The sequence below is a fragment of the Sminthopsis crassicaudata genome, chromosome 1 (genome assembly GCF_048593235.1).
Source record: "Sminthopsis crassicaudata isolate SCR6 chromosome 1, ASM4859323v1, whole genome shotgun sequence".
NCBI classification, from domain to species: Eukaryota; Metazoa; Chordata; class Mammalia; order Dasyuromorphia; family Dasyuridae; genus Sminthopsis; species Sminthopsis crassicaudata.
In genome coordinates this window covers 471577108-471592093 of record NC_133617.1, presented here as the reverse complement: position 1 = coordinate 471592093, position 14986 = coordinate 471577108, and the positions used below count along the sequence as shown (strand labels likewise).

Sequence of the window (14986 nt, the reverse complement as noted above, 5' to 3'; positions counted from 1 at the left end):
ACCCGAAGGGCGTGATTGGAGAGAGCGCCCGCCCCTCGTCAGAGCGGCGGCCTGGGATTGGTGGGAGCGCGGCCTGGGTTTTGAATCGCTCCCTGGTTGGGGAGGGCTACTTTTGGAAAGTGCCACGTTTGGGGCCGCGGGCCGGGGAGAGCCGGCTCGGGGCTGCCTCGGGTGCGCCAGCACCTGGGCGCTAAACGTTGGCTGCCAGCCAGGAAACCAGAGCGGTGCGGGAGCCCGCTAGCCGTCAGGGCTCCTAGGCTTGTGGGCGTTGGCAAAGACCTGGGTTGAGGGGAGCCGGGGGCAGCAGCCGGGGCGGAGGCGGTGGGACCGAGCTCGCTTCCCTGATACCCCGTCGCGATGTTGGCGGAAAACCTGGTGGAGGAGTTTGAAATGAAGGAGGACGAGCCGTGGTACGACCAGCAGGACCTACAACAAGGTGAGGGGACGACCCCCCAAATTCCCCAGGATGGGGGGGGATCATCTTCGGTGTGTCCGGGGACGAGTCTCACCCGGGCTCTGTATAATTGTGAGGCGGACACCGGAGGGTGAGGAACTGCTGCATTGGGTGGGACTGAGGAAGAAAAGTGGTGGGACCGAGGAAGAAAGGAGTAGGGTGGGACTGAGAAAGAAAGGAGTAGGGTGGGATTGAGGAAGAAAGGAGTGGTGGAGGTGGAGAAGAAAGGTGGTGGTGAGACTAGAGAAGAAAGGAGTAGGGTGGGATTGAAGAAGAAAGGAGTAGGGTGGGACTAAAGAAAGAAGGTTGTGGGACTAGAAAATAAAGGAGGTGGTGGGACCGGAGGAGAAAGATGATGGTGAGACTGAGGAAGAAAGGAGATGGTGAGACTGAGTGGTAGTGGGACGGGAGAAGAAAGGAGGTGGTGGGGCGGGAGAAGCCCATCTTTGAGCAGGTGCTCTGCCTGATTCCTCGGCCAGTGTCCCAGCTCAGAGATGATTCTCCTCCTGCCCCTCCCCTTTTCTGCGGTATAGGCTAGGTCCATGGCTACTGGCTGGGATGCTGCTGATCAGTTTCTCTTGTGCTCTGTCCTCTTGGCTGAGTCCTGGTGTGTGACAAGCTGAACCCGGGTGGGGAATGATCGCGGTGGCTCAGGGAGGTTGCTGAAACTTACATATCCTAAATCACTTGGTTGTGGCTTCTTCCAATGCGTTAAATAATTAAACATTGTTTATCCGTAATTTACCCTTGCTGAATTGTAATGCCTAATACGAAGCCTACCATTGCTATTATTTGTCCTCCAAAAGCTCCCTGCGAACCTAATACTAACGCTTGCTTGAGGCGGATTTCTCTGTTGACTGTTCTGCTTCAATTCATCCCAAAATAAATACTTTCTGATCTGCTTACACATCGGGTCCACTTGCTCAATTTTAACATAGTGAACAGATACCAGAAATTCTTGTTTGCTAGAACTATATTGCCTTTCGACATTAAATGTCTTTGTTTCTATGGACAGTTCCTACATTTAGTTTGGTTGAAGTTATCTTGCTTTTATTTGGTGAATTGAGCACAAAATTTAATGATAATTTGAAATCCACAGACTTTTCTATAGTCATAAAAACATTCTCCTAAGATCTAAGCAATTTCACCAATATAGTTTTTATAGTTAGTAATTTTTATAAAGTCAAATATACAGTGACTGTGATCCAGTGAATGGGTAAAAAACAGCATCAGAGTCTGTATTACCTGGGTTTAAGCCCTGATCAGAAACGTAGTAGGTTTTAGACCCTGGGCAAGACATTAGCTTTTCCGTGTCCCAAGCAACTCTCTGAAAACAGATTGTAGAGCTGGTGCGTGTTCTTTATGATACAGGGAGCTCCTTATATCAATGAAATCATAAACCTGATGTTAAAAAAAAAAAAAAAAGCATAGATCATTTTTAACATGATTATGAGTAGGCACATTTTACTGCTTAAAGGGCTGAGAGTTAATTTGCCCTTTAAATTCCAAATGAGATTAATGAAGGGCAATACTAAACTTCCTCTTCCAGGAATATGTGCTTAATGACTTGTAACCTTTCTGGAGTTAAGAGAAAATCTGATCTTTAATTCTAGCTGTGCTGTATACTGCATGTATGAACTTAGGCAAGTCACTTAACCTCTCTGGGCCCATTTCCCCATTTTAAAAAATGAAGACAAAGGAGTAGTTAGCCTCCAAATCTCCTTTCAGCTGTAAGTCTGCCAAGTGAAAATTTAGGGGTACATGATTTCCAAGTACAACAAGGACCTGTATATATGACTTAAACATTTTCTCCCTTCTACTTTTTACAAGACTAAATCTTAAGCTCCCAATTGTATATTATACAGAGAGCTTTTTCTACAATGTGGATAAGCCTTTGCCCTTTGTAACTAAGAATTTGTTGTGACTAACCACTATTAATATTTCACCTACTCTGAAATGAAAGCAAATGTTGGAGGTATGTGAAGAATTCTTTTTAACTTAGTAAACTTTAAATTTTAATGTGGTGTTATAGTCTTTTGAGTTGGCTGGGGCCTTAAATGTCGCCTGGTCTAACACTCTTGGTCCTACTTCAAGGTATATTATATACTTTTCAAAGTACTTTCATATGTATTACCTTATATGATTCCTTCTCACTGTAACCCCATGAAGAAAGTTAGACAAGCATAAACATCTCAAGAATGAGGCATGTGATGTTCTTTTCATGAGTATAATCTACCATAGTGCTTTGTTTAAAAATTGAAAATGGAGGTGCTTTGGATCTAAATATTTGTAAAAATACTTTCCTAGTGACTTTTAATCTGTGTTCATGTGATGTTTAGAAATTTAGGAGGTATTTTCCTCTGTTAATGAAAATATCCTGCTGTCTTGTTAGTTAGGTGGTTTCACTTGTGTTCTTAGTATGACTAACTATATATTTACTATTGATTACTTTTCCATTTTCTCAATAAGGAGGATCTGGAAACAGCAAAACAAGTTACATTTAACCAATCTTATATCCAGTTCTTGCCTCTCTTTCCCTTCCCCCATCCTAAAATTAGTCTTTAATTGGTCATGAAGATATCTGTCAGTCTTGGAGAAAAATCTCAAGGAAGTACTTCAAACTACAAAAGCATCTCTCTCTTGTAATCTTTGTGATTTTTAGCTGGGTCAAATCTTTACCTAAAAAATTGTACTTTTCTAAAACTTAAAAAATTGAAAAAACACATCTAGAATGGAGAAACTAATCTGCCATCTCATATCTGGTTAGAATAATAGTAATGGTCAAAGTAGTTCTTTTGTCCTATCTCACAAGTACAGGAAGGAGAAATTCTCCATTTTTATAAAATTCTTTGATGCTGAAAGACTGTCTTTTGTTATAGGGGTTAGGGTGTAAAAATACGGCCTGTGATCTATTTGAGTAAAAGCTTTTCTGGGACAGGATCCTTCTATACAGGATAATGATGGCTTACTCTTTGAAATGTGCCCCAGAGAACAAGGCAAAGAGACTTTAGAGCTCTAGTTTTCTTTTACGACAGCTGCTATTACATCTCCTACCTTTGTGAGCCAGGCAAAAGCCCAGAATAAGGATTCAGGTTTCTACCTTATGCGTCAAAAAGCTACAGCTTGGTTTTTATAAGAATACCAGGCATGTGCCATTGCTTTATAAAAAAATTTCAGTATTTTCTGAAGTTGATAACGTCTGCCTTATGTTAACTTCTTTGCTGAATCACTGTTTCTTGGGTCATTAAAAAAATAACAGCATTTTACTTGATGTTTATGCTAGGGATTTTTGCTTTCCCAAAAGCTTAGGAACGGGAGTTAACATCAAAGTGTCATTTAGTGACGCATATTACTTTATAGTGGCAAAAGCTTTCAGCTCATGCAAATGCAGAGTTGTTGCTTCAGACTCCCAACTGACTTAAAGTTGTTTTATTCGAGGGAAATATAATAGCTGTGGACTAAAGACTTAGATTTAACTGACACCCCCCCTTTTTTTTTTTTTTAATCAACTTCAGTCTTGACATTCTCATAGATGCGCTTAGATCTCATTTTCTGAATAGGAAGAATTGTATTTTACTGATATTTGAGCCCCTGCATAACTTGTTGAATCCTAAAATATATAAAGGCATTACTATGTTGGAATTTCTGAGCCCAGAATGAATAGAGAATAATTCAGGAATTCTTGCAGCAAGTTTCTCAGTAATAGTTTCAGAATCTATGATTCTTAGGACTGGAAGGGGCCTTCAGAGTCATCTGTAGCCCCTTCATTTAATAAAGAAACTGAAGCAAAAAGAATTTGTCACTTGTCCAAGGCACATAGAGAATTAGTGACAAAGTTGGGACTAGAATCTAGGTCATTGATTCCTCAGACAGGTGATCTTACCATTAAATAGCTGAGAAAAGAGAAGCCCTTAACTAAAGATACCCTAATAATTGTTTAATGACAAATGAACAGGATCTTCTAAACTTGGTTTCCTTTTTACTTTTGCCTTAATTGAAAATGCCAAATAAGGTTACTAAAAATTCTATTATCTCATCTGTCCCTACTCTAGAAAGTCTTTTTGGGCTTCTTGCCAGTTTTTGTCTACAAGTAGGAGAACCAGATTCTACACAACTGGAAAAAAAAGAAAAGAAAAGAAACAATAATAAAAACATTGTCCTTAAGATAATAGAAACACTATAGTCTATAGTAACTTCACAAATGGTTTGCTGTTTCCCAAAAAGAAGGATATGCTTTATGGTTGACACTGGTGTTACCAAAATACTATGTCAAGTCAAATATTTAGGAGCTTGTGTAACTTAAGGTTAGTTAAGCCATCAGGACTTAGGTAGTTTGTGGTAAGAATATACCTTAAATTCTGTGCTGTTTTGTTTCTCACTTGAAGAGCTTTGTACTTTGTATTACTTTGAACAGTAGGAAAAGTAGTTAATATTAACACTAAAGATGAAGCTGATTGATTAAATAAAAGTATTCCAGATGACCCTATATAGCTGAACAGAAAAGTAATCTCCAAATAGAGTCTTGATTCCTGGAAAAGATTTCCTTTCAGATGACTAATTTTTAAGGATGTTTTGTTCTGCCTCTGGCTATCATACTATGATACAAATAGGCCAGGGCACAGGAAGGTTTAAGTCATATTTAAGTAATGATGTCATGGCAGGCTTTGGGCTCCGGTACAACATGGTAGCGTCTGTGTGGTTTTTACACACACCCTATTCGTATAAACTATTTTCAATAGTATCTCAGTCCAAAGATCAAAAAGAATTTAATGAGTATTATTGAGTAGTAGCAATTTATTTTTCAGTTGGAAAAAACCAGGATGTAGATTTGCTTGAGCCTGTGACTCATCCTCGGTACTGGCAATAACAGTCCAAGTTCTCTAATTCCATTTCCATAGTTCCATGTAGTAAACTAAGCTAAAAAACATCAAACTATTTCCACCCAGGAAGTTAGTATTTTCTCCAGCAAAAATAAGTTGCATTAAACTGACAAATTTTTTTTCTGCAGGAATTTTTATTTTCCATAAATGTAAAATGATAATAGTTTGGATGATGAAGGGAATGTTTATGGGATTGTTATACAAATACTGTCTGGTATACTCTTACAGAAGTCTGGTCCTGACTCAGTGCATTTTTAGATTAATCACTTAACATCTTTAATGTCTCTGTTATTTTATCTAGAAAGAGGAATTTCCTCTACAAAGTAGAAAAATAAGACTAAATGTCTTAAGAGGATTAATATTAAATGATTTATGTTCTTTGTGAGAAAGATGTATCATGTACAGTGGTATAGTGAGTTAAGGTCTCATTTCTCTCTCTCTCTCTCTCTCTCTCTCTCTCTCTCTCTCTCTCTCTCTCTCTCTCTCTCTCTCTCTCTCTCTCTCTCTCTTTTTTTTGAGGCTGGGGTTAAGTGACTTGCCCAGGATCCCACAGCTAGGAAGTGTTTAAGTGTCTGAGATCAGATTTGAACTCAGGTCCTCCTGAATTCAAGGCTGGTGCTCTATCCACTGCGCCACCTAGCTGCCTCCAAGATCTCATTTCTCAACGAAATATTTGCAAGTATTGATGTTTATTGTAAATAAGTTAATAGGAATGCATTTTAACGCAAGATTTGCTAGTACTGTAAGGAATTTTGTTTATTTTTACTTTTGTATCTATGATTTTAATTGAAGTGGGGACTCCCATTGAAGGGATTTTCTTCACCAAAGTAGATTAATTAATTATTTGGCAACTGTTGGGCCCAGAATCATAGTTAGTATGTATGTAAACAGAACTTGAACTTAGGTCTTCATCAGTCAGATTCACCATCCATTATGCCATGGTGCCTCTCAGTGACTTTAAGTAGTTGCAAATATTTTTAAATAACTTTCTTCATAATAGTAATATACACTTATAGTATAGGTGTGTAGATATAAATTTAAGTATACGTTGTGTTGGCATCAGTTTTTGTTACTTATTACTACTTTTCCAATATAGTGGATTGATAGGAAACTTTAATGGTATTAGCAATAAGAACTAAATACTATTTCTCCATCTTTTCCTCCTTTAAAAATTTGATTTTGTATCAAATGTGGCAAAATAGAATGCAATTAAAGGCTTTCATAATATACATCTTTCTGTTTCATTCTTTATAAATGAACATTTGTCACTAATAGAAAATTACTGTCTCTTCAATGGTTAAAGCCCAGACATCTCTTGAGTTCATCTTGGCTTTTCCATTGACTTGCTCTGTGACTCTGGGCTTTAAATTCCTCATCCATGAAATAAGAATAATAGTTACATGAGCTTTATAAGGTTATTGTGAGGAAAATCTCCTGTAACTCCCAAGTGCTATAAATCAAATAAGTTATTATATAGTATCTCACATTGTATAAAATGCCTTCTTCATAACAACCTTGAGAGAGAGAATATTATATTGTTATTCCCATTTTATAGATGAGGAAGCTGCCATGTAACTGGCATAGGTGAGAATGAGATGAATCAAGGTCTTTTGTGACTCCCAAATTCAACACTAGAAAGAGGAAAGTGATGATCTTTGATATCAAAGATCAGGAGACTCTAGAGGTGGGATAACAGTTGTTTCCCCCTTTACAGTCAGAGGGCATGGAGTTATGGGGTGTAGCTCCTAAGGAGAATGTAGCAATTTCGGAGAAACCCTAAGGTTAGTGGACCTTGGGAGTGCAACCAACAGTGCTGGCTGTCAGAGAACAACACTGGTCAGTAAGTCATAGAATTCAATGTTGGGAGCTGCTCCACCTCTGTTCATTATTCTAATATAGAAGCCTTAGAATTCAATAATGGATGCAACCCCATCCCTACTACTCCTCAGTTGTATCTCTGAGACATAATATTAGCATTTCTCTTTCCTATAAAATTATTGCTTCTGGCTCTTTGCTAAATTCCCTTGAAACTTATAGGCCCACTGGCAGCAGTGTAATAAATTTTTTCCTTAACTTGCAGGCAAACTGATTTTGTGAATTCTTTTGCCATACTTATAACACCAACCTAGAGACCCTAATATTGTTGGGGTGTCTTTCACTTCAACAGAAGTTTCTAGGATAGGTCAGGAGCTGGAAGTGGGGATAGGTCCAGAGCAGGGCCAGTCTGCGATGTGAGATTTTTTTCAGTTGGGGCTTGGGGTTTTTGGTTTTGTTTTACTTTTTACTAACACCATAATCCATTTTTCTGTTTAGTTAACAGTAAAAACTAGTATAAACTAATTTCGCCATATGGCATCTTAAATTTCTGAATAATTTAATCATTTTATTAATAATGCCAGCAAAGACGTGGTAGTCCGCTCACAGTTTTTATGCCTTTCTAAGAAGTGTTTCCTCAGGGTAGCAATCAATCCAGATAGGGTAACAGTTATAAGAAGTAGCCTTTACAAAAAGAAGTGGGCTTATTCCAGTGAGCGACTAAAAGAGACATCACCTCAGCCTTGGACTATCTTTATATCCAGATTATTTCCAGCTTTGGACTATTTAGATTAATTAAAAAAAAAAAAATGTCTATCTCTACCCAAGCTTGATTGAATGGAATTCACCTTAAACTAGTACTGGATTCCTTATGAAGTTGGGTGAGGTCAGACTGAGACCTTCAGAGACTGAAGTCTTGAAATGAGAGAGAAAAAGGGAAATCTGAATCTCCCCGACATTACTTATTAAGTAACTCATTCCTCTATTTAATTTTATTGAGAGACACATCCTTCTCAGTGAATTACTGATACAACAAATACTTCATCTAGGGCTTTTAATTATGAGATTAGCTTTTCCTCCCTAATTTATTTTCAGGAAAGATTCACTAGCCTTGAATCTCAGAGTCACTGAGCCACTGACTGCTGACTTTTTTTTTAACCATCCATTTAAGGATGGACCCAGTACACAATTTAATAATGAGATTTATGAGGGAAGACCATGTGAGGGGAAAAGGGAAAGATGGGCAGGCACATTGACATTTTAAAAAACCAATAACAATCAATTGGATTTACACAAAACACTCAACCCCACATACTCTTGTGTAGTTCCACAGGCCTTTTATTTTTTTGGTGAGACATTTGGGATTAAGTGACTTGCCCAGGGTCATACAACTAGTAAGTGTTAAGTGCCGGGCCGGATTTGAACTTACTATCCCACCTAGCTGCCCCATCTTTGATAGCATCAAAGATCAACAAAATTAAAGTGACAATTTCATTGGATAGGTATATCTTACAGTGAAAAGGCACAAAAGTCTTTCTCTCTCTCTGGTTTTTGGGAAAGATCAGTTCATTTGTAGAGGTATTCTTCTCTGCCTACAAAATTAGTCTCAATAAAAATTTAAATTTATTTGCCAATAGCCTGGTCAAATAATGAAACTTAGCTCAAATTTTGTCTCAGTTATTAGAAAATCAAATTTGGAACCTTTTAGACTAGTGAATTTAAAATTTTAGGTTGTCCAGTTGTCATATTGATATCTAAAGGAACTCTCATATAAACAAGAAAATCAGAACCTAATTTTTATACTTGGCATTTTTCATTCTCCCAGTAAGAGGATGAAAATTCTAAGAAATTAATAACAGAATTAAAGTTAATTCATTTAAGAATTGCTGAATTAAATTCAGTTGTAACAAAAGGCTCCAGGATGGTATATATAAATAACACTTGAGTGATCAGTTTCAAAACTGCACAAAAAATAAGTTCTATAAATTTCTCTTTAGGGAAAATGATTGCACCAAAATTCTTTCCTTCAAATAAAACTGAAAATGTTTTTGATCTAGTCAGTAATTAACAGAATAAGTTTAGTTCCATAAACTGTTGAATCAATACCTAATCTACCTTACATATTTTGAAATGTATTTATTGGAAATATTAATTTTACATACAAATATAACTAAACAGATATGACAAGGCCAAATACTTATCTAATTTAATTGTTTAGAATATAGAAAGGACTAAAATTCTAGGCTAAATAGCTTAAATCTTCTCTGTATCTTATTATAGTAGCACACATATGCTTCAATATTAGTCTGTAATATTGTTTGTATTCATCCTGATCACAGGGTATGATTATAGAAATTTGCCATGAAGGAAGATAAGGATATAAAGGAAAATTTTCTTTTTTTATCTGGGTATCAATTCTAGATAGAAATTATTATATCTGTAGCCATTTCCTAAAGTCAACTAGGTGGTATAATTTCTATTCAAGAGGAAACATCATATTGAGTCAGGAAAATCCAACCTAAGCCTATGCCAAGAGTCATTCTCCCATCTTTCCCCCTGAGAATTCCATCTGTATTTCATAAATGTAAACTCCATAGGGTTGTAGGCATTATCAACTCATTGGTCAGTATTTCTTGATGGTGATACCTAGAGTCAGATTTAAAATGATATCAATTTAGTCCCATAACATCTTAGGTAGCAAATTCCAATAATCAGTGTTTCAGATGGATTCAGCTCTGTAGGATCAAATATACCTAGATAACAAATATTAACTATAATCTCACATTAGTAACAGTAAGAGATTCATCACATAAAAATCATAATTTATCTTGATATTATAGAGTACTCATGGTAGATAGGTGTTTAAGCACTAATTTAACTCTTGCCTAGGCCATGGAATAACAACAAATTCAAATAAAAACTATCAGGAGAGTTATAAACAAGGACATGACTATAACAGCATCAAAATAGGTCCTTAATTCCTCCATTATAACTAGTCTAGCATATGGAACTAGCTGGACAGATTTCTTGCATGGGAAGATGTCCAACCTTAGCTTTTCCTCCTTAACTTATTCTCAGGAAAGATATTCACTAGTCTTGAATCTCAGAGCTACTGAGCTGCTGACTGCTGCCTTTTTTTTTTTTTTTTTTTTTTAAAGCATCCATTTAAGGATGGTCCCAATACACAATAAATAAAAATAATAAAGAATGGAAAACCAAAAAGAATATTCAGGATCCAAAAAAGCTTTCTCCTCATACAGTAAATTCTCACTAATCACAGTAAATTTGGACATAATTGTTATTAGTATAATAAATTATTGCAACAAATAGGTTTACAACTAAAATTTAATAGGCCTTCTAAAAATCACAAAAGTTTTTGATTTATCAAAACTAAGTTGATATAAAATATTTTAATATTATAAATCCCCAAAGTGTCATAAAAATATTCCTAATCATCACAAAATTCCTAGTCACCACTTCCTTCTCATCAAAGAATATTTACAGTGGGGAGGAGGTTCAGTTTTTCTAAGCCCCTTCCCCTTTGCCAAATTGTGCCTAATTAAATTAGCCTTATCACAAGAATAAAGTTTACTAGGCCTTTAACAATTTTCTCAGTATTCTTTTCTTCCTTTTGTTTTAAAATATATCACTAGAAATCTGGAAAAATAATTACATTCTGGAATTCCATATGGAGAGTGAATAGTTTGCTTAAACCTCTAGAAAAACACTGGCCAATTGCTGTAAACCTCCAAATTAACATAGAAAATAAAGAAATTTAAAAGAGTTTTGAGATCATTAGGTTAAAATACCTTGATCTACAGACAAAGAAACTCAGTCTCAAAGATAGGAAAGTAACTTTCCCAAAGTCACATGGCTAATTAGTCAGAATCTGGGTCTGAAGTCGGTCCTTATTTCTCTTAGATTTTGCTAAATATAATCTCTTAGATATTGTTAGAAGAATACTTTTAGCTACTGTTACTGATTATCCCAAATGTCAGAGTAGATGAAATGCTAAGTTTGAAGTCAGAGGATTTGAGTTCAAATCCTATCTCAGATACTTCACAGCTGTATGACCCTCGAGTTATTTAACCTTCTGTGCCTTGATTTCCTCATCTGTGAAATGAGGAAAATAACACCCTGTTCCCAGCTTGGTTGTGTAGATCCAATGAAATAATATTTGTAAAAAGTTGTTAGCACAGTGCCTAGTATGCAAAAGGTGCCCTATTGATGTTAGTTATCATTACTTCCCAGGATTATTGTGGGGATCAAACAAGGTAATATTTATAAAGTGCCTTATAAACTTCCAGTGCTATGTGAATGCTTTGTTATTGTTCTGGTTATAGTATGATATATAATAAATGATTGCTATATATTTATGTATATAAATTTTGCTTCTTGCCGTTGTTAGATCTGCAACTTGCTGCTGAGCTTGGGAAGACTTTGTTGGATCGGAACACAGAGCTCGAGGAGTCTCTTCAGCACATGTACACAACCAATCAGGAGCAATTACAGGAAATTGAGGTAAACTCACTTACATTCCTGATTTTCCTATTTTAGTGTAGTTTGTGTCTCTTTAAATTTATATATATACATATATATATATATTTATATATATATATATATACATGTTGAATTTATATATCTGTTGAATATAATGAACACAAAAACAAATTGCTGCAGTGAAAGTCAATATTTGAATTTCAATATAGCATTAACCAATAGTGAGAAAACTTGCTGCCTTGCCTCAGATGCAGAAAACCAAAAAATATTGAATCTGTTAGTCTTCTATTTTGGAAAATGTACAATCATTGTAGACCTACCTGGAACCTTAAAAGCTCCTGTGTCCTATCCTCTTCTTATCAATAGATAATAAAATGAGAACTAGAAAAATGAAGTGATTTTTAACTATGGTCAAGGAATTAGTCTGTGAGCTATGGGTAAAATGAATGCCTAAACTTCCAGCTCAGAACATTATCTCCTATGTCATATTAACCCATTGATGGCATTTGTAGGGCTATGATAAATTTCCTGATTTGTAAATCTGATAGTATTTCTTTATATTACCTTCAGGTTGTAAGGAAAGTACTTTATAAACCAGTAAATGTTGTATGAGAGTGAACACTTTATGTTCAGATGATATATTAAAGCTCGCAGTTGAGCTGTGTCAGAGGGGAAATCAGAACCAAGTCTTCTGAGACTCATCTAGTTCTTTCCCTATCTGCCCTGCTGTCTCCTTCTAAAACTAACTTTAAATTGCATTTGGCTATATTTAAACATAAAACAATGGTGAGAATATTGTGTTTGTTTCTTAAATTTTGAAGATGATGATAAGGTATTCTGAAGGTGAATGACCAATGTAACTAAATTCTAAATTGATTGGCTTATTAATTTTTCTCACGAGTTGTGCTATGCAAAATATTAATAATAAAACATTTTCCTTTATTGCAGACTCAGTCTATTTACATTTACAAATATTTTTCATTTAATTATCATGACATGAATATAGAAAATAATCTGAGAGAGATGGTTAACTTCAATTCCTTTAGTAAGGAAAATCATTTCTTAAGCTCTTACTTTGTGTCCAGGCACTGGGGTTATAAATTAAAAAACAAAGACAATGCATAAAGGGGTGAGTCAGGGAAGGGCACTTTGGTGCAGAAAGTTACCTAGTTGGTAAATCTATCCATGAACAGTGTTGATTTAATGATAGGATAATTGTTTTACTCTAGCTGTTGGTAAATACTGCCATTGAACTAGCACAGGTAACTGAAGATTTTTTTTATGGTTCTATAAAACCATAATATTAATAGTTATATTATATTAGTTATATTAGTAAACTTAATTTTATTTATTTATTTTAGAAATACCTCAGTTAATACTATTCACAAGTTAAACCTCCAAAGATTTTGAAAATATAGGGCCTAAGACTTGTTCCTACTTAGAAAATTTTCAAATTTGTGCTCATGGAGCCTGGGTTAACCTGAGTCAGTATCTTTTGAGGATCACCTCTCTATGAAGTGCTTCGCTGATAAACAGAGGAGGCATAGGTATCTGAACAAAAATAGACGAGGTCAGATAGCCCTGTGTCTTTAGTTTACAAACACAGAAGGTGTAATGAAATTACTTCTTCAGGCTAATTAATAACAGAGCTTTGACTTGGTTTCATCTTTCTGACTGTCTTCTACTATACTGTAACCTGTAGGGAGCCAAACACAAGAAGCTTAAGAATGCATTACTCAGAAATTATTCCACCCAAAAGATAGTATCAAAAGCAAAAACACTTGTTTGTTCACTTAAGGTACTTATTAGTTCTACCATTTTTTTTTTTTTAGTTCTACCATTTTTACAAAGTTTGCAGTAGACCTTCATTTTCACAAAACTTTATTTATGTGGCTTGCTCAAAACATATTTCTAAAACTTTTAGGAAAGTGAGTCTTTGAAATTAACTAAGTACAACTTTAATGTGTTAGGCAAAGGGTGTAGAACATACTGTTCCCTAAGTTGAAGTTAATGAGGTTTAGAGTTTGCCAAGATACCTACAAGTGCTTACCCAAGCTTTTAAAAAATAGTTCAAGGCTTGTCAGATATCACACTGGCCAAATAAAATTACTTTCTAGTTTGATTGGTACCCTAGATGGATCATATTATTTGATTAATTCCTTTGTGCATCATATCATATATGGAGAACAGAGGGGAAAGAAAATTTATATTACATAGTCCCAAAATGATTTAAAGTACTTGGCTCTGATAATTATATATTTCAGATTCATCTAATTATTAAATGCCAACTGTGCACAGAGCACAACATTGGTTGTTTGGAAGTCAAGAATTTAGTTAAGACAATCCTTGATCTGGAGGTTACAGTGAAGTTTGTCACCCTATCTTATAAGGTCCTTCCACATTTGTGTATGGTAACAACAAGCAGTGCTGCTTACCTTCCAAAGGATAAAAGTTGAAATTAACCAGGAGGTCATGAAGAAGGTGCAATTTAGGTTTAAAAAATGCAGGGTTAGGTTTAAAAAATGGGAAGGAAAACCAGAGGCCAGGGGTGAAGACATTTCTGGAATGGGAAACAGCACAGCATGACAGGGGGCAAGTCGGTCCAGTTTGGCTGCAGTTTAGTGTGTTTGAGGGAGATGGGAAGGAAAAGAGGAAAGATGGGTTTGCAGGTGAGATGTTAGCAAGACCCAAAGGAGTCCTGAGGGTTTTTGAGCAAGGAATGATCAGATCTGGCAGGAGTTGAGGGACTAAAATGGAAGAGAGTGGGGTGGGAAGAATTCATAACAAGGCCCTTTTAGGGTAGTGTCACCAGCCTGAGGCAGTAAGGGATGTTGTCAGGAGCTAGCAGTGAGATAAAGAGGCTGGCTGGAAAGGTGATTGTTGTGGAAGTAAGAAAGTCTAGTGGAACACCAAGGTCTTGAACAGAAAGATTGGATGATATTGACTTAAAAGTGCTGGCTGACTTAAAAGTGCTGGCAGAAAGGACATCCAGTGACAATATCCCATAAACAATTGGAGATAAAGGTCTGGGGTGAAAAGGCAGTCAGGGTTTGAGAGAGAATAGTTTTAGAAGTTGATGCCCAGTGGCTTTCTGTGGCTAATACCTTTCAATTCAGTGGAAAGTGTCATAACTTTTTTCAGTCATAATGAAGAATGGTAAGCAGAATCAATCTTAAAAGAATGTTGATAGTAATTACATAAGTATAGTCACACATTAAGCAACCCCTCCCAACAACAATAAAACAAATTAAACACACTTCTTCTACTGTGGAAGAGAAATCGACTCAAATTACTACATAATTAATGGGCTTTGCCTGTTGTTAATAAAGGAAGCTAG

At 36.1% G+C, this 14986-nt stretch overlaps 1 protein-coding gene across 1 annotated transcript in view; it reads left to right on the top strand.

Moving 5' to 3' along the window:
- The first annotated feature begins 42 nt into the window (after positions 1-42).
- The window catches only part of CDR2 (cerebellar degeneration related protein 2), a 29615-nt gene continuing 14671 nt past the window's right edge, over positions 43-14986 (top strand). The window contains exons 1-2 of the mRNA XM_074281024.1: positions 43-436; positions 11558-11670. Coding sequence (XP_074137125.1) covers positions 358-436; positions 11558-11670 — 192 coding nt within the window. The 5' untranslated portion in view covers positions 43-357. The remainder of the gene's footprint in view (positions 437-11557; positions 11671-14986) is intronic.